At 43.2% G+C, this 18,773-nt stretch overlaps 1 protein-coding gene across 1 annotated transcript in view; it reads left to right on the top strand.

The window, feature by feature from the left end:
• The window catches only part of LOC306865239 (uncharacterized protein), a 66,764-nt gene that overhangs the window by 45,882 nt on the left and 2,109 nt on the right, over positions 1-18,773 (top strand). The window contains exons 3-4 of the mRNA XM_079409726.1: positions 15,990-17,153; positions 17,391-17,542. Of these exons, the coding sequence (XP_079265852.1) occupies positions 15,990-17,153; positions 17,391-17,542 (1,316 nt within the window). The remainder of the gene's footprint in view (positions 1-15,989; positions 17,154-17,390; positions 17,543-18,773) is intronic.

Raw genomic sequence — 18,773 nt, 5'->3', positions numbered from 1 at the left:
TCTATCACTGTGGTTTTTCAAATTGCTTTCATTGCAAACACCTCTCCTGTTTCTATGTGGAGGAGGTCAGACCTTTCCATCTGCATTATAGACATTTTAGACTCCATCAACAGAGAGAGATGCTGCTCCAGCTAATTACACCTGTCTGACCCAGACATTGCATGTACACACACACACACACACACTATAGACGCTGTATGTGACACACACACTCACACATGCTGGCTTTCCATGTTTTATGGGGAAATTCCATAGGCCTAATATACTGTAAAAACTGTATCCTATACCCTAACCCTACCCCTAAACTGTATGATTTAATATTAAAATAGCTTAGCTTTAAATAGCTTAAAGGGTTGATTATCTCATATATATAAATAATCATTCTGTATGATATAACATTCAACATAGCTATTATAGGCTTTGATTTATAAGTTGTTTATAAGTGACCAAATACACACACACACACATGCGTGATTACTTGGCTTTCTAAATGAGGACATTGCATAGACTTCTCTTTTTTATATATACAAATAGTTATAGATTGTATAAACTAATCCTAACCCTACTCTTCACAGAAAACTTTCTGCATTTTTACAATTAAAAAATTTACTTTTATACCAGTTTTACAAGTGAGGACATCCCCAAAGGGAGAATTTTGGAGATTTTGTCAGGTTTAGCTCACTTTTCGGTACAAATTTTTCCCTAAAATATGGTTAAGTAGGTATACGCACGCACACATGCACGCACGCACGCACACTTTAAGTGGGTGCCTTGACTTAGTTCATCAATTTTAACTCTACTTTCATCTGTGCATCCTAAATACACACAATCAAATATTTTTTCTACTTTTCAACTAAATTACATTGTGATTGTAAATAATCTCTTAAAAAATAAATAAATCATATATAATAAATAATTATTTTTGTCAACACTTTGTTTGGGGGACATTTATTGTAAATGACATAAATGGCACCTGAAGGACAGTTGTAATTTATGTCAAAATTTATAATATAAAATAATTTTTGCAATAAATATTGAAATGGTTTATGAACATTTGAGTGTTTGTTCAGATTATTATAGTTTTCTAAATGTATATATGGATTTTTATTTCATGATTAATTTTTTATAGTTTGTCTCAAGTTTTTATAGTTTAAGAGTCAAGTACAAGGTTAAAAATAACATATTTACACTATTCAGATGTTTGGGGTCTGTACATTTTTTAAATAAATTAATAATGTACTGTACATTATAATGATTTCTGCAGGATCATGTGAAACTAAAGACTGGAGTAATGGCAATAGTTAATATCTGTTAGACAACCTCTGAGACATTAGAAGTGCCTGTATTTGAAGTAACACCCACATGCCCCTTATGGTCCAGTGCTCATCTTGCAAAGTATCTATTGTGTGTTTTCACCCAGTGCTGTGATGTATTATGTGCTTTCCTCCTCTGCCTCCCCCTCACTATTACACTGTGAGTCACAGGAGTTGGAGTGTGTGTTTGTGTGCTAGCATAAATGTCACTAGAGTGTGAGTCATTCATTGATAGTTTAGAGGTAACCTTGGTAAGGCCAGTATTTTTAAAAGCAAAAAAGACAAATTCTTTCTTTCTTTCTCACTTCCATTCATACACACATACAACCACACACATACTGTACGTCACTCGTGGATTAACGTGATTTACTCAAGTTGGACATGTTCCTGGATCATCCTTTTTTGGTTTTCTACTTAACAATAGTCCTAATCTAAGACTCAGACAGAACACCCACAGACCGCCCACAGTCTGTTCACTGAAGGTCTGATGTATATTGCCAACAAAAAATGCAAGAACTGCCTGAAATAGGCATGTACAATCTGACTGGATGCCGTTACGCCATTTATGGGAGTCGTTGTACTTAAAAAGACTGCCTTAGTAGGCTACCAAATCTTTGAAGGTATAGAGCAGAAATTATTATTTAGAATTACGTCAGTCAAATGATCTGTAATTATTACTTTTGGATAGATAGAAATTCTGTGTAATCCTATGAAATACAGGCTAGTTTGCTAGTGATTCCATGTTGTGGAAATAGAAAGTATAGCATTGTAGTGTGATATATGCTATGCTACAATGATATTCCATATGGCAGAAATAGTAAAATCAGCATGCTTGTATGCTGTATATGGTAGTACATATGCTATGTTTTGCTATATATATGCTATGCTATTCCATATAGTAGAAATAGTAAGAGCAGCATGCTAGTATGCAACATCGTATTCATGATGATATGCTAGTATACTATTCCATAGTATACAAAGAAATAGTAAGAGTAGCATGCTAATATGCTACATATGCCTAAGCTATATTCTACTAAAAACATTATATGCTGGTTAGGTATGTTTTGAAGATGGCAGCTGGTTTGAGCTGGTCCTTAGTTGGTCATGAGCTGGTTTAAAGGAACACTCCACTTTTTTTAAAACGCTAAAAGTGCTACCGCCAGACCCGGAGATCGGCTGAATGGATTCGAAAATGGTAAAACTCAACTGTTTAACTCTTGGGGAGTTGGAAAATGAGCCTATTTTCAAAAAAAGTGGAGTTTTCCTTTAAGCTGGAACTAGTTGATTAGCACCAGCACATGACTGGCTTAAACCAGCTCAAACCATGCTTCAAAGCATACCTTACCAGCATATGCTGTTTTATCAACAGGGTAGTCATCATCCAAATAATTAATTAATTAACATAGTACAAAACCAGACTGGAGACATTAAAATACCAAGACACCAAAAACTCAATACAAATTACTAAGGGATTTTTCTGATGGGATTTAATATTTTTGATTTGATAAATTATAAAACATGACTGTACTAATAGGACAGCAGTGTGTTTACATTGGACCAGGGAGCTCATGTTCAGATGATTTCAGTGGCTGTGTGAACCTTCAGATCCATGGCTTGTTAAACGCTCTGAGAGTCTGTTGAGGATGTGTGCTGCGGGGAGAGAGCTAAGAGCTTGTGTCTGATCTAAACGTGCCACTTTGTTGTGAAATAAGCAATGATTCATGTTTTATTTACAGGGTGATGTTTTATTAATGCTGTGTTGGATTGGTAAGCCTGGATGTTAGATGTAATTCCTTTTGATTCAAAAAAAAAAAAAAAACGGCAAATACTGTCAACGCTTATGGACTGTGGTAGTGAACTCTGAAATCAGCATGGTCATATTGTCATCATAGCCATGTAGATTTCTAGCATGGGCATGCTTGTGTTTGATATACAGGTCCTTCTCAAAAAATTAGCATATTGTGATAAAGTTCATTATTTTCTGTAATGTACTGATAAACATTAGACTTTCATATATTTTAGATTCATTACAACACAACTGAAGTAGTTCAAGCCTTTTATTGTTTTAATATTGATGATTTTGGCATACAGCTCATGAAAACCCAAAATTCCTATCTCAAAAAATTAGCATATCATGAAAAGGTTCTCTAAACGAGCTATTAACCTAATCATCTGAATCAACTAATTAACTCTAAACACCTGCAAAAGATTCCTGAGGCTTTTAAAAACTCCCAGCATGGTTCATTACTCAAAACCGCAATCATGGGTAAGACTGCCGACCTGACTGCTGTCCAGAAGGCCATCATTGACACCCTCAAGCAAGAGGGTAAGACACAGAAAGAAATTTCTGAACGAATAGGCTGTTCCCAGAGTGCTGTATCAAGGCACCTCAGTGGGAAGTCTGTGGGAAGGAAAAAGTGTGGCAGAAAACGCAGCACAACGAGAAGAGGTGACCGGACCCTGAGGAAGATTGTGGAGAAGGACCGATTCCAGACCTTGGGGGACCTGCGGAAGCAGTGGACTGAGTCTGGAGTAGAAACATCCAGAGCCACCGTGTACAGGCGTGTGCAGGAAATGGGCTACAGGTGCCGCATTCCCCAGGTCAAGCCACTTTTGAACCAGAAACAGCGGCAGAAGCGCCTGACCTGGGCTACAGAGAAGCAGCACTGGACTGTTGCTCAGTGGTCCAAAGTACTTTTTTCGGATGAAAGCAAATTTTGCATGTCATTCGGAAATCAAGGTGCCAGAGTCTGGAGGAAGACTGGGGAGAGGGAAATGCCAAAATGCCTGAAGTCCAGTGTCAAGTACCCACAGTCAGTGATGGTCTGGGGTGCCATGTCAGCTGCTGGTGTTGGTCCACTGTGTTTTATCAAGGGCAGGGTCAATGCAGCTAGCTATCAGGAGATTTTGGAGCACTTCATGCTTCCATCTGCTGAAAAGCTTTATGGAGATGAAGATTTCATTTTTCAGCACGACCTGGCACCTGCTCACAGTGCCAAAACCACTGGTAAATGGTTTACTGACCATGGTATTACTGTGCTCAATTGGCCTGCCAACTCTCCTGATCTGAACCCCATAGAGAATCTGCGGGATATTATGAAGAGAAAGTTGAGAGACGCAAGACCCAACACTCTGGATGAGCTTAAGGCCGCTATCGAAGCATCCTGGGCCTCCATAACACCTCAGCAGTGCCACAGGCTGATTGCCTCCATGCCACGCCGCATTGAAGCAGTCATTTCTGCAAAAAGATTCCCGACCAAGTATTGAGTGCATAAATTAACATAATGGCCATTCTTTTATTGGTCGGATGAAATATGCTAATTTTTTGAGATAGGAATTTTGGGTTTTCATGAGCTGTATGCCAAAATCATCAATATTAAAACAATAAAAGGCTTGAACTACTTCAGTTGTGTTGTAATGAATCTAAAATATATGAAAGTCTAATGTTTATCAGTACATTACAGAAAATAATTAACTTTATCACAATATGCTAATTTTTTGAGAAGGACCTGTATATAATTATTTATATTAATATTACTAATAATAGTAGCAGTATAATAATAATAGTAATAATAATAATAGCAATTAATTAATTTCACCACTGACAGATTGTTTAAAGGAGTGGATTATTGTGATTTCACTTTTTTAACTTTAGTTAGTGTGTAATGTTGCTGTTTGAGAATAAACAATATCTGCAAAGTTCTGACACTGAAAGTTCAATGCAAACAGAGATATTGTTTTTTAAAATTATGGCAGTTTAACGGCTACAAAAACAGCTCATAGGGACTACAATGAGTTCCCTGTCGATATTTCACTCGCACTGCGTCGTAAGACGCTGTATGGGAAAAACTCCTTTTTTCATCTTCACTGAAGCCTTTTCAATCACGCAGTGAAACTGCACGTCCATTGGTTCGTGCAGTGCGATAAAAATGAACCAGTGGCACGGCGGCGGCGATGAGCGAGCCAATGGCTATGCAGCCCGCCAAAACCCGCCAAAATGGGGGGGCTTCTGGCTATATAAGCGGCCGCTTCGCCGCAACTCAGATTTCTTCTCTTCAGCGACGAAGATTCTTTCTCGCTGACACCGAGATTCGCGGTTGAAACGCCTCAGCAGCCGGATTGGACCTCTCGCAGCGCACAGCTGGCGGATCCCGGTCTATCTCCTGCAGCCATCCGGCGACGATCTAAGAGCCTCACAAAAGAGCAAATTCTTCGCGGCGTTGTTTCAAATGCCGCACCGTCATTGTAAGACGTGCAGTAATCCCCTGCACGATGACAGTCGTGCTGAGTGCGCATCATGCCTGGGGAAATCCCACGCTGACGTGCTCTCATTGCTAGAGTTTCAGTCTCTCCTCTCTGCGCTCGTGGATAGCTTTCTTTTCAGAAAGTGACTCCGCCCCTCGCGCCCTCCCGTTTTCTTCCTCCAAGGGACCTGCGAGGAAAAAACAGTAGGGCAGAGGGCTTGAGAGGCTGGAGACTTGCGAGCTCACATCGGCTATGTGCCCGCGTGCCTCGCCGTCTCCACAGAGAGATGAATCACCGGTCCTCTTCACCCAACCCGATCAGCGTCCCTCCGCGGTTGCGAGCGACATGTTCTCTTTCGGTGGGAGCGACGACGAGATGGACAGCCTTTCCCTGGCAGCTTTGGACGCGGAGGAGTTTTTGGGCTCAATGTCTGACCCCGCCCTCTTACCGCCGTCCTCTTCTTGCAGCGCCAGACCCAGATCGGATGAGGAGCTCGTCCGTATCATGACCAAGGCTGTCAGTGAGCTCGGGCTCGAGTGGTCTCCGCCTGAGGAGCCATCTTGCAGCAGGCTGGATGAGTGGTTTCTCCCGGGGCGCCAACAGGCCCCCTGCCAACGCTCATCCCCCTTCTTTCCAGAAGTCCACTACGAGCTCACTAAATCGTGGTGCGCCCCCTACTCGTCTTGCATCAGATCTTCTGCTTCCTGCGCCCTCACCTCTGTTGACGGCGCTGAAGAGAAGGGATACGAGCACCTGCCCCCTCTGCATGAGTCCGTGGCCGTGCATCTCTGCCCGCCTTGGCCATCGGATGGAAGGAGAAGGCAAACCATCCGTCCAAGCCGTGCAGAGCTACATCTGCACTCACTGGACATGCCTACTCGGCGGCTGGACAAGCGGCTTCGGCGCTACACTCGATGGCGGTTCTCCAGGTCTTTCAGGCCAAGATGCTAGCCAGCGAGGAGGCAGGTCTGGATGCAGCTTCACTCAGGGACCTGAGGAGCGCAACGGTCTGGCCCTGCACGCTACTAAAGCCACCGCCCAGGCCATCGGGCGGTCTATGTCCAGCATGGTAGTATTGGAACGTCATCTGTGGTTCACGCTGACGGAGATGGAGGCGGATAAGGTCCCCTTCCTCGATGCTCCAGTTTCAGCCAACAGCCTGTTCGGGCCAGCTGTGGAGGGCTTTACAGAGCGATTTACGGAGGCTCAGAAGTCGTCTCAGGCGATGCGGCACTTCCTCCTGAAACGTTCCATCTCGTCTGCTGCTGCTGGTCGCACCAAGCCTGCGCCGACTCAGCATCCTGCCAAGACAGCTCCAGCCACTCCTGAACCTCGGCCCCCGAAGGACCGGCAGGATAGAGGACGTTCCCGCTCGGTGAAACGCTACCCCTTCCCGAAGCGCCAAGGACCCCGGCCTAAGATCGCCTTGGATCCGGCGCCTCAGAAGTCATCCTGAGCAGCCAGGCAGAAAGAGGAGGGGCTCGAGTCTCGCTACTGCTGGACCTCCCCGCAAACAGCCTCTAATGTGGCTCTTGCCACCCCGCTCAGCGCTGGGTGCAGAGGGAAGTGTGTTTTCAGTTCCACACGGGCCCGCTCTAGCGTCCGTGCATCCGACCGCTGTGATAGCGGACAAAATAAAACGCATACATTTTCAAAAAGAGAGCAAATATCCTCTTCTGCCTACCCTAAGCGTCCTGCCCTTAGGCAGCCAGTCTTTAGAGCCGATTCTACCTCTTGCCACATGGGCCGAGGCCTGGCAGGCCATCTGGTGTGTCAGAGTGGGTGATGGCTACTATAAAATGAGGTTATTCACTCCAATTCGCTCAAAGACCACCTCGTTTCTGCGGGCTGGTCGCCACCACGGTACGCAGCAAGGACGCTCAAGTCATGCGCACGGAGGTGATGAATCTGCTGGTAAAAGGAGCCATAGAAATCGTTCATCCAGCTCAGAGCGAGTCAGGCTTCTACAGCCGCTACTTCCTCGTCCCCAAAAAAGACGGCGGCCTGCGACCTATTCTAGATCTCAGACTCCTGGATCACGCCTTGGTAAAAAGGTCGTTCAGGATGATCACTTTGAAACAGATCATCTCACAAATATGCCCAGGGGACTGGTTCATGTCGCTGGATTTGAAAGACGCATACTTTCACATCCAGGTAGCCCCCCATCACAGACGATTCTTGAGATTCGCATTCGAGGGGGTGGCATACCAATACAAGGTCCTCCCATTTGGGTTATCCCTGGCTCCCCACACTTTTATGCGATGCATGGATGTGGCTCTCTCCCCTCTACGGCAGATGGGAATCCGCATCCTCAACTACCTCGAAGACTGGCTCGTCCTGGCCCAGTCAGAGGCGGTTTCAACGTCGCACAAGACCCTCCTTCTCAGCCACTTAGATTGTCTGGGACTCAGGGTCAACTTTGCCAAGAGCGCACTGTTGCCCAGCCAACGAGTTTCGTTACTGGGAACAGTGATAGACTCGGTGCAGATGACAGCAACTATCTCAGCGGAACGAGCCATGACTATTCAGCGCCGTGCGGCCTCCTTCAAGGAAGGGACCGTCCACTCGCTCAAGGCTTTCCAGAGAATGCTGGGCCTTATGGCAGCGGCTTCGCCAGTGCTTCGTTTGGGTCTGCTTCACATGCGCCCCATACAATTCTGGCTGAAGCAGAGGGTTCCATTTGCAGCTTGGCGTCACGGTCGCCATCGCATAACGGTGACTCAGGCCTGTGTATCAGCCCTGAGCCGTTGGAGGGACCCCTTCTGGCTGAAGCGAGGTGTGATCTTAGACACAGCGCACAGAAGGAAAGTTGTTACGACAGATGCTTCCAACAAGGGCTGGGGAGCGCTGTGTGAGGGCAAACCGACCTTCGGTCTTTGGTCCGAGGAGGAAGCGGGTCTGCACATCAACTGCCTAGAAATGCTAGCAGTGTGCCGTGCCTGTCAATTCTTCCTGCAGGACATAAGGGGACACCACGTCCTAGTACGCTCAGACAGCAGGTCCGTGGTGTCATACATAAATCACCAGGGCGGCCTCGTCTCGAAGCGCCTCTGCACACTGGCGAAAGGCCTTCTTGTTTGGGCTCAGACCAATCTGCGCTCACTGAAGGCGACGCACGTGCCAGGCAAAATGAACCTAGGAGCAGACATGTTGTCAAGGAACAACGTCTCCTCAGAGGAATGGACACTCCACCCGCTCACGGTTCCGAAAATTTGGGACATCTTCGGCAGAGCTTGAGTAGAAGCAGCCCCGTGGCCCATTCCCTTGAGACGGGACCTCCTCTCTCAAGCGAACGGCACGCTGTGGCATCCACGGCCCGAGTTATGGGCCCTGCATGTGTGGCCGCTCAACGGGAGCCTTTTGTCCTCCCAGAGCGTGTCTTAAGCACTATGGCATAAGCTAGAGCCCCGTCTACTAGACGCCTCTATGCTCTGAAATGGTCTATTTTCTCGGCTTGGTGTCAAGACCGCGATTTGGATCCGGTCACCTCTGAGGTTCCAGTGGTTCTTTCATTTCTGCAGGAGCTGCTGGACAAACCGCGTTCCCCATCCACCGTCAAAGTTTATGCTTCAGCCATAGCAGCTTTTCATGCCCCTATTGCTGGTCGTTCGGTGGCCAGAAATAGTGCGGTGATCCAATTTATACGAGGCGCCAGGAGATTGATCCCTCCTCACCTTCGTACAGTTCTACTTTGGGACTTACCAACCGTGCTGAGGGCCTTGAGAGGCCCCCCGTTTGAACCATTGCAATCTGCGAGCCTGAGATCGCTCTCGTTTAAAACCGCCCTGCTGTTGGCACTGCCATCGGTTAAGCAGGTAGGAGACTTGCAGGCTCTTTTTGTCAACCCTGCTTGCCTGGAATTCGGGCCTAACGACTCCAAGGTCGTCCTGAAACCAAGGTTGGGTTATGTACCTAAGGTGCTCTCCACTCCGTTCAGAGCCCAGGTCATAGCGATTTCCGCGCTTCCCCCCTCGACGGACGACCAGGAATTGTTCCTGCTCTGCCCCGTCAGGACCCTATGGGTATACATTGAGCGTTCTGCCTCATTCAGGAGATCAGAACAGCTTTTTGTCAGCTTCGGTAACCGCGATAAAGGTGGCCCTGTTACGAAGCTAAGTATCTCCAGGTGGATAGTGGATGCTATCACCCTAGCATAATCCTCCATGGGCTTGCAGTGCCCCATTGGAGTCAGAGCCCATTCCACCAGAGGCATCGCCTCTTCCTGGGCATGGTCCAGCGGGGTGTCCATTTCAGAAATTTGTGAGGCTGCTGGCTGGTCCTCGCCGTCCACATTCAAGAGGTTTTACAAGCTGGACGTCCCCCGCCTTGCAGGCCAGGGTCCTTTCTGCTTAAAATTTGCCTTTACGGCTAGATAAGCTATATCTGGGATTCCTTGACCGTCTCTGCTCAAGGCCCTACTTTTCTTGGAAGGTCCATATTATGGGCACTAAGTGTCTACTTCGGGACGACACCCAGGCCATGGTTGACCCGGTGGCTCAGCCTGTGCTTGGTGTAATTTTAACTCCCCTGGGCCCTCCCATGCGAGTCATGTTTGAGTCGTTCCCCATCATAGCACGGCGGGATTGTATTGGTTCCCATACAGCGTCTTACGACGCAGTACGAGTGAAATATCAACAGGGAACGTACTTGGTTACTCATGTAACCTCGGTTCCCTGAGATATGGGAACGAATACTGCGTTCCTGGCCGTGCTATGAGCTGCACGTCTCAGTCGCTTCTTTCGAAGAAATCTGAGTTGCGGCAGCGAAGCCGCTTATATAGCCAGAAGCCCCCCCATTTTGGCGGGCTTTGGCGGGCTGCATAGCCATAGGCTCGCTCATCGCCGCCGCCGTGCCACTGGTTCGTTTTTATCGCACTGCATGAACCAATGGACGTGCAGTTTCACTGCGTGATTGAAAAGGCTTCAGTGAAGAGGAAATAAGGAGTTTTTCCCATACAGCGTCTTACGACGCAGTACTCGTTCCCTTATCTCAGGGAACCGAGGTTACGTTAGTAACCGAGTACGTTACTTTGAACCCAGAAATTTACATAAACCCCGCCCCCGGGAAGATGCAACAAAGGGGGCAAGGCCATGTTGCGCTGCTTTAGAGAAGAGGAAGAGTTATCGCCATGCTGTCAAAACGAAAAAATCTATTAATATATGAATAGCGATTCTGTCTTCTAATGATTCTAATTGATTCACAAGTTTCAAAATCAATGTTCTAAAGCAGCAGTTCTTAATCCTGTTCCTTGTGTCCCCTGCTCTGCACACGTTCTGCTCTGCATCTCTCTCTCTCTCTCTCTCTCTCTCACCTGATTCAGATCATCAGCTCGTCACAGCTCCATCAATTAACTGTGTTCCAATAATGCACTTTATGTGAATAGACAGACAGATATTTTTCACATAGCTAGGAGAAGCGTTAAACATGGACGTGCACATGGTTGCCGTGGTAGCATGCAATAATTGCTGGCAAACACTTCTTACTGTTACAAAGTAAACAATTACTTTACAAAAATGCTACAACTTGACTCTTCTGTAGTTACACCGTGTACTAAGACTGACGGAAAATGAAAAGTTTCTAGGCCGATATGGCTAGGAACTATACTTTCATTCTGGCGTAATAATCAAGGAACTTTGCTGCTGTACCATGGGTGCAGCAGGTGCAATGATATTACGCAGCGCCTGAAAGTAGTCCCCAGCTAGGTAACTAGTTATGATATAGCTGGGGACAACGTTCAGGCGCTGCATAATATCATTGTGCCTGCTGCACCCATGGTACGGCAGCAAAGTTCCTTGATTATTATGACACATTACAACTTTTAATTTTAATGTGGTCATTTTTTGAGCGAGATGCTAATGGTCTAATCCTTCAATCAGGATAAAACTGTATATTAGAAGCTAAGCAGTAGCATTTACAAATAAAAGCATATCTAAAAGTATGAGACAACAAACCAAAAAACATACTATTCTGAAACATCTTTTAAGAGCTGTGCTTACACAGGTTTTGCGCGATCCTCTTCACTAATATTCTTTGGGTCTCAGTCGGGCTCAAACTGATCAGCAATATTGACAACGCCTATAGGTCCTTTCGCACCGCAGGAACCTTTTCATATTACCCAAACTAATTGTGGAACTACCCACTTTTTGGCGTGTTCACACCGCGGGAACTAGGAACTGTTTTAGTTCCCAGAATTCCGTTTGGAGGAACTAAATTAGCTCCTACTTTAGAGTAGGGTCTAAAACAGTTCCATAGGAACTATCAAGTGTAAGTGTACGCTGATTGGCTAAATGCGTACAAAAATGCCCTCACTTGCCATGATTTAAAACGCTGTGTAAACACACACTGTGTAAACACACACTGTGTAAACATTCCATGTCCATTATTGTGAAACCCGGGAGACACAACAAAAACACAGCTCCGATCACAGCATACTTAGAGCGCATTCTGAGGTGAGGGGCGTGTGACGTTTCTTCACATGCACTTGGTGGTTTAGCGAATCATAACACACTGGGCCAGCTAACCAATCTGAGCCCATTGCATATTTCTCAGGGAGGGGCATCATAAAACCAGGAAATCGTCAGATCGTTCATCGGAGAAGGGACAGAGCGGTGTAGAATAAAGGTAAATTATGTGAAAAATAATTTTTTGTTTTGTTTTTTAAACAAAGCATTAACACATGTTAGACCAGTGGTTCTCAACCTTTTTTGGGCCAGCACCCCCTACCCATTCTCCAGGTCCCTCACCGCCCCCAATCAAATAAAACAGTCTAATTGTCTTCACTGAGCATTACAGTTGATTATTATTTTGTGTTTCTAATGAGGACTGTTATTTTTACAGTACCATTCAAATGTATGGGGTCATTATGATTTTTAAGATATTAAGTTAATTTAAGGATCCACTGACTTGATCAAATAAGACAGTGAAGTACTTTTTTACAGTGAAATATTTGAAAATAAGCGTAATAAGATTAATTTAAGCTTATTATAGCATGTTGGTGATTTTCATTTCTACAGCTTCAATGATGTTGAGATCTCATACACCTTGCCCCAAATTTAAAGAGACTTGATAAAAAATAATCCTGTTTAGAATATATCCACAGGGGCATTTTTAAAAAATTGATTTTAGTTTGTTCTTCTGTTCCTGGAACACCCTTTTACTGCTGTCATATGTATGGATGTTTCCAATTAGCTTTCAGTGAAAATAACAATATGTATCCCTTAGTTTTAGAAAATACCCATTTTTTAAGAATATATTGAATTTAATTTTTTTCTGACATTTTGGTGGGTAAATACCACATTTACACTTGAAAATGGAAGAAATATAAACCCTCTTTTAATATATTTCATAAATTCTGTGACAATATTTCAAAGTTTGCTAACAAATACTAACCCCAATTCCAGAAAAGTTGTGATGTTTTGTAAAATGCAATAAAATCAAGAACCTGTGATTTGTTAGTTCTCTTTAACTTTTATTTAATTGACAGAAGTACAAAGAAAATATTTCCAATGTTTTTGCTGACCAACATAAATGCATTTTATGAATATAAACAAATTTCGATTTTGATGGCTGCAACACACTCCCAATAAAGTTGAGACAGATGGAAAATAAAAATGAAAAGGCTATAGAATATCCAAATTAAAATATTTTGAAACAGTTCACAGTAAGCAGGTGGACTGGTAATATATATGGGTATCATGTTTGGATATAAAAGGATCATCTCAGTCTCAGTCATGGCTCAACACTTTGTAAAAAAAATCACATTTCTCAATGCAAAATCACAAAGAATTGAAGTCTTTCGCCAATACCATACTGTGAAAAGATTCGGGGAATCCAGATGAATCTCAGTCTGTGTAGGGCAAACCAGAAAACCTCTTGAGCCTTCAGATGATGAAAATCCATCATGCTGCAGGGTTAAATATAGCCACATGGGCTCAGGAGTACTTCAGAAAACTGCTGTCACTTAACACAGTCTGCTGCTGCATCAAGAAATGCAACTTGAATCTCTTTTTACTCAAGGAGAAACCTATCAATTTTATGCAGTGATAACACCAGATTCCCAGGACCAGAGCTCATCTAAAAAAAAAGTGGAAATGTGTGCTGTGCTCAAATGAGTCCACATTTTAACTTGAAAACTGGATTTCCAGTTCTCAGTCCCAAAGACCATCCAGAATGTTCATCAGTGTCAGATGCAAAAGCACACATCTGTCATGGTATGGGAGTGCATGTGACTGACTGGCCAGCAGATCTGTCTCCTATTGAACATGTACGGCCCATCATGAAAAGGAGAATCAGACAACGATGAACACAGATTGATAGGCATCTGAAGTCTTGTATCTAGTGAGATTGGGCACAATTTTGCTAACAAAACTGTTAAGAATTAGTATCCTCAATTCCCAAACAATTAAACATTGCAATTAAAGGGAAAGTTGATGTGACACAGTGTTAAACATGCAACTGTCCTAACTATTTTGGAGTGTGTTGCAGCCATCAAAATCAAATTTAGTTTATTTACAAAATAAAATTTGGCCAGTATAAACATATATATTTTCTTTGTACTTCAGTCAATTAAATATAGGTTACAGAGAATGAACACATAACATTTTCTTGATTGTATGGCATTTCACAAAACGTCCAAATTTTTCTGGAACTGGGGTTGTAGAAAGATGGGAAACATATGCTTCTCATTTTAAAAATAGTTATTATTTTAGTGCAGTCCTTATTTATATCTTTCTTATATGAATTAAATAATTACATTTCTATTTTTGTTATTATCAATTAAATTTCAAATCTTGCTTTTTTGTTGTTGTGGCGTGCCAGCTATAATAATAAAAATAATAAATATTTCTTGAGCAACAATCAGCATGATTTCTGAGGGATCGTGTGACACTGAAACCTGGAGTAATAGAGCTTTAGCATGAGAGGAAAACACATTTCAAAATATTTTCAAAGAAAGCAGTTCTTTCAAATTGTAGATTTGCTGTTTTTACTGTATTTTCTATCAAATAAATGCAAACTTACTGCAGAAAGGTATAGGCTATATTTTATTATAATAACATATCTCAAAAGCATGTATTTTAACCCATGTATAACACTGAATGGCACATGGCATTCATGACACATTTGATTTGACTGGACTTTAAATATTATAAGTTTCCCCAAGAAGAAAAAAGCCACGTGAATATAAATTAGGCTATATTTATGTGCACTGAATAAACTCCTTTGAAATTTGTCAATCAGCAAATAAAAAGCATTTATATTACATTATTCTAAACAAGAAAAAGCATATCATGCTTTGTGTGTAAATGCATTTTGGTTTCACAGGAAGTTCATCAGCTGCGCTACAGAAAGCCGAGCGAACGCTAAAGTAAAGAGTCGCTATGGAAATGATACGCCGTCTAGTCTAGAAGCGGTAGTATTAACACTACTACACCGGGCGCGTTGAGAAACACTATGTTAGACTGTACCTCATAAACACAATCAAGCCTAGAAAAAAAAAAACAGTCAACCAACCCTTTAAAGCACTGTTTGTCAGTTATTTACTTTAACATGTTAGTTTCAAAATAATTCTTACGGTAGAGTGACTTCTAATAAGGCTTTAATAATGACTTCTGTTTCTTTCCCATGCCCCCCCCCCCCCCCCAAATGTCTGTTCTGGAAGTATGTAAGTTTGATGAGTGGGTACGAAATTCTGCAAAAAAGGGTGGTAAAAAAGGGGAAAAATTTGCTTTACGGCAGCAACAAATGCACAGATGTGCACTGTAAATGTACAGCAGTGGTGTCATTTTACTTTCAGAGTGGCTTCAGAGTGATTAGTGTTGATCTCATTTAAATTCGCATTACTGGATAAAACATGCTTTGAAAGGTTCAGTGCATAAAGCATGAAACGCATTTCACATAATCATTGTCAAATTTTAAATACCTACAATAATGATAATTGCTCAATAGCTGGTAGCCTATAGAACTGACTCAGATCTCTCCATGTCTTGATACTGTTTGTGATGTTCTCTCATCTCTCACGGCCTTTCGCCTTCTAAGAGCTGAATCTTGGTTTCTATAGCAACTAAAATGGCATACAGATGAAACAATGACCTCACTCTGATCATCGGGTGTCTTAGAAGGTAGTTGTAAGGTTTTTGTGTGTGCAGTAGTGCACCATTTTGAACCATAAGGCAGGGCCCGTCCACATTTGATGTCATTAAGATGCTGTAATAACCTTACCAGCATTCATTAAAGCTCATCAGACTCTAATCAAGCTGCCCCAGCTAAGATTGTTACTTGACTGATCTCTGAATGGTTCTGTAAGAAACTCATTATGGACTAAATAAAGCTTGAAGTAAAAGTTTCCTTGGTGCTGTATGTGCGGTGAGACTGAGCATTTTACATAAATGCATTATGTCTGCATTCTTCTCATGGCCTGTTTTTCATTCTCAGGTGTTCTGCTGATTCTGTCTGTGCCAGTTGGGCTGGTGTTCTCCACAGAGGAGCTTCAACCCAGCCAAACCCCTCGGGATTTTGTCTCGATGTCAACGAGCAGCAGAACCCTCGCCACCCTCTCACCGGGACCCTTGAGCTGGCAGGAGGGTTCCAGGACTGGGGATCTGCACACCCAGTCACTGGCCTCTCTAGAAGCCATCAGTAGACCCACTACTGTCCACTCATTCCGGACACCGAAGAACACTGTACCATCAGCCATAATTCAAACAACAACAGTAGGGGTGCATCCTTTTGGTTCCAGGGATCGGGCACTACCTAGAGTCTCTCTTCCAGAAGCAGAAGCACCCCAACTGACCTCTAGAAGTATGGTCAATAGAACAAGCTCTGGGGTTTTCACCACTAAAATCCAAGACCAGAACTTTAGCACTAATACCGACAAGCCGAGTACAATCAGTAGAAACCCAGTGAACCAAGCCACAAATTCTGGCTCGGGTCATTCTTTTCTCTCAGGGACTGAAAGTGATGTGGCCCCTGGTGCCAAGGACATTTCTGGGACCATAGACACAAGAGAGATGAAAGTGAAGGAGCCCGTTCAACATCCACCATCACCTTCATTGTCTTCAAACGTCAAAACCCACAAAGGGCAGAGCACGGATAAGGAGGCTTCGCACCACACCATTACATCGCGCGACGTGTCTTCAGTGGGAAATCCCACTCTCCCATTGGAAACGGTGGGAAGAGCTTTGGCACAAACTGGCATCCAGTCTCCTCCCCCAGCTCTAGCCCTGCCTTCTAACCATGTTACAACATCCAATCCCACTTCTTCAGCGGAGAGCAGAAACTTTGTGGAAAGTCAAGGTGGTGGAACAACCAATATGACCAATGATTCTCTTGTCTCTTTAAATAATGCCACAGATGTTATCAACAGCACTGACGCTTCATGGCCTGCAGTGAATGATTCGAACATCTCAGAGGCACCCTCCACAGCTAGTGGGAGCTTCATGAACAGACAGGTCCCAGCCACCACGCAAGGCCCATGGGAGTCTGGGAACCAGTCGGGTCCTGCATTGGGTCCTCCTCATGAAAAAAACACCATCTGCCTGGACAAAATGGACATTGTGTGGTTGGTTCTTGCCATTAGCGTGCCTGTCTCCTCGTGCTGTGAGTAACCAATATCACACTTCCTCCAGCTTTCGAAACTTGTACTTTCTGTCATCAGCACTGACGGGAACTTTTCCAAAGGCACAAGACAACATACTGTAATATTCCCTTTGTGGCTTAGTGGCTTTTGCTTACAACTTTCTGAAATTCATCATACAAAATTCAGATGAATGTGGTCTTAATGCTAAAATGAATAAGAGTTAGATATAGAATATTAATATGTCTTCTTTTCTTCAGCCGTGCTGCTTACCGTATGCTGTATGAGGAAAAAGAAGAAGTCTGCAACTCAGGAGAACAACTTGAGCTACTGGAATGATGCCATCACCATGGATTACTTCACCCGCCATGCTGTGGAGCTCCCACGCGAGATACAATCACTGGAGACTGAGGTACTGTCAGAGACCTGGATGACATTTTAGTGTACATCAGATTGAAACAGGCTATCAAAAATGGAAAAATGTAGGGCGGAGACTTGGTTCAATGCAGTGGTGGTTAATTGGATGGAGGCGGATCTGAATGCAAGCCTATAGTCGATTGCAAACTAAATTACTGGAGAAGTACAGCATACACCACCAGAGAGAAGTCTGTCTTTTCACCAGAAGATTGCATTATGATATTTTAATTAAAAATTATTAGGACAAAAAAATATAGGTGCATATATCTGGGTGAACTGTTTACAATAAAACCAACAACATACATTTAAAAAAACTTTCGTTAAAAGTCGACTTTAAGTTCCCAGGACTCAAACCACTCTCCATAATGTTTCCTACATGTCTTAATGCATGTGATCCAACCTGCTGAGCCATGTTGTTTCAAGGGGTTGATATGAGTTTGAAGCCAGCTAGCAACATTTCTTGATCCTTGATTCTCCCTCTTTTCTCCACCATTTTACTTCATCTCTAATGTCCCTTTAAATATGCAGAGAAGGCCAACAAAAGCTGAAAAATGTTGGTTAGAGATTTTTAGCAGTTTTGAGTTATGTTCTTCACCATTCACAGTAATTACCTCCATGCTTTTATGAACAGAAAAGGCTTTTCTGTTCATATGATTTACTCTACGAATCGTCAACTGAATAAGATATCTGGCTGAATGGCACAAATGTAGATATTCATAGCTTTTTCATTGCTGGGCTATCATTATGAAATGAACAGTAATTATTGCAATCAAGACAATGTGCTTGAAAAAAAAATCACTTATACCATTCACGTTATATATCGCCAACTGGTGCTCAGAGACCATACCTCTCTCTTTCTCACTAGCTTCTTCAAGTTATTATTTTTCTAGTAATTTTGTGAGACTGTTACCATCATCCATTCATTGACATTTTCCATTTCAACTTCTGCATGCTTCTTTTTCCCCACCTTTTTGTTCTTGCTTGCTGACCATTTCTGACAGGAGTGTGATTATGATGATGATGATGATGATGACGATGATGAAGAAGAAGAATCTTGTTTGGGATGCCGGTGACCTACAGGTCATCAAATCACCCTTTTAGAGAAGCAAGAGAGACAATACATTCCCTTATTTATTTATTTGTTTTCAGTTGACTATTTTATATTATCCTGCTAACACTTTTTTGTAGTGTACAAGTTTTTAGATATAAAGATTGATGGAGAGTTG

The sequence above is a fragment of the Barbus barbus genome (genome assembly GCF_936440315.1).
Source record: "Barbus barbus genome assembly, chromosome: 46".
Classification (NCBI taxonomy): Eukaryota; Metazoa; Chordata; class Actinopteri; order Cypriniformes; family Cyprinidae; genus Barbus; species Barbus barbus.
The sequence above is the reverse complement of the archived record's forward strand: the minus strand, read 5'-3'. Positions and strand labels throughout refer to the sequence as shown.